This window comes from Octodon degus, unplaced genomic scaffold (assembly GCF_000260255.1).
Source record: "Octodon degus isolate 3935 unplaced genomic scaffold, OctDeg1.0 scaffold00125, whole genome shotgun sequence".
Lineage (NCBI taxonomy): Eukaryota > Metazoa > Chordata > Mammalia > Rodentia > Octodontidae > Octodon > Octodon degus.
In genome coordinates, this window is record NW_004524701.1 from 3,559,905 (window position 1) to 3,561,234 (window position 1,330).

Genomic DNA, 1,330 nt, shown 5'->3' on the forward strand with positions numbered 1-1,330 from the left:
CACAACAAAATGGTACTTTATTTGTATCCCCCTTTTTTGTTTTGTTTTGTCAGAGATGGGTGTTCCACTGCAGTTAGAGAAGCTGCATTTGGCTGTTTTGCTGTGTGGAAGCTTTGGAACTTGATCTAATCACATTTGCCAATTCTTCATATTTCTTGTACACACTGAGCTCTTGATATCAGGTGTAGCTGCTTATAATACTCTCCACTTTAAGGATTTAAGAATATGAAGAATGAGAAGATTATTTATAGACTTACCCAAAGACAGCTAATTAGTAAACATTGAAGCCTGTTGTTGAACCCAGAAACTACCTTTATGCCATCATGTCTACCATAGAGTCCTCCCTCAAAGATAAAAGAAGGATCATTACCAATGGATTGGCACTTCTTCAGATAAAATCTAATGGGGGTAGACATGTCTTTTCAGATATGTCTTGGTTGTTGCTAAATTTTCTGTCTAGTTTTACAAATAAAATAGTTTTGATGTCCTTCCAGTAGTGAGACCTCTTGTCATGAAATAAAAAGACAATGTTAGGCTTCAAACAATTTGAATTTTAAATACTGGATCTATGGTTTCTTGACTATGTGTACATTACTTAACCTTTATGTCTCTATTTTCTTCTGTGAGACATAAGACTAATAATGTTTATCTATGGTGCTAACACACAGAGTGATCTAATGTTTTATCCACCTCCTTGTACCCAGATAAATGCAACCTTATAATTGAGTATATAAAGCATATCTTGAAGAATTATGGGTTACTTATATTGTAATGACATTAATACTATACAGAAAGTAAAATTTTTATTGAAAGTCTTTCAGTGTCATGAATATTTCATTTCTTATTTAATCTAATCTGACCCTTGCACAGGGGACTCTGGTATGCTGACTTACAGATACTTAACTCTGATTATTTCTTCTTTTCAGCAAACTTTGATAACATGCTTTTGAGAAGTTCAGGAAAATTAAATGTGGGCACCAAGAAAGAGGAGGGTGAGAGTACGGCCCCCACCCCTCGTCCGAAGATCTTGCGATGCAAATGCCACCACCACTGTCCAGAAGACTCAGTCAATAATATTTGCAGGTTGGTGACAGAAGTGATTTAAACCTCACTTTATCAAAGGGTTGGATTTTTTAATCATAAGTGTTCCCAAAAATACATTTTGGAAAATTAGTCCCACCTATGTTAACTCATAGAGCTGTGCTACTTTTATTTTTTATTTTTTTTGTGTCTGTATATACAAAATATTTTCCCATAATTTCATTGATAAACAAATAGTAATGAGACAGTTTCAAATCAAATTGGTAGGACAGTATCAACAATTCACACA

At 34.2% G+C, this 1,330-nt stretch overlaps 1 protein-coding gene across 8 annotated transcripts in view; it reads left to right on the forward strand.

Moving 5' to 3' along the window:
* Positions 1-1,330, forward strand: part of Bmpr1b (bone morphogenetic protein receptor type 1B) — a 482,076-nt gene that overhangs the window by 435,384 nt on the left and 45,362 nt on the right. For 7 of the 8 annotated variants that reach the window (XM_023700599.1, XM_023700598.1, XM_023700597.1 and 4 more), the window contains one exon: positions 927-1,083. In XM_023700599.1, the coding sequence (XP_023556367.1) occupies positions 927-1,083 (157 nt within the window). Of the gene's footprint in view, positions 1-926; positions 1,084-1,330 lie in introns of those variants that run through there. The other variant, XM_004640633.2, reaches the window with a different exon arrangement.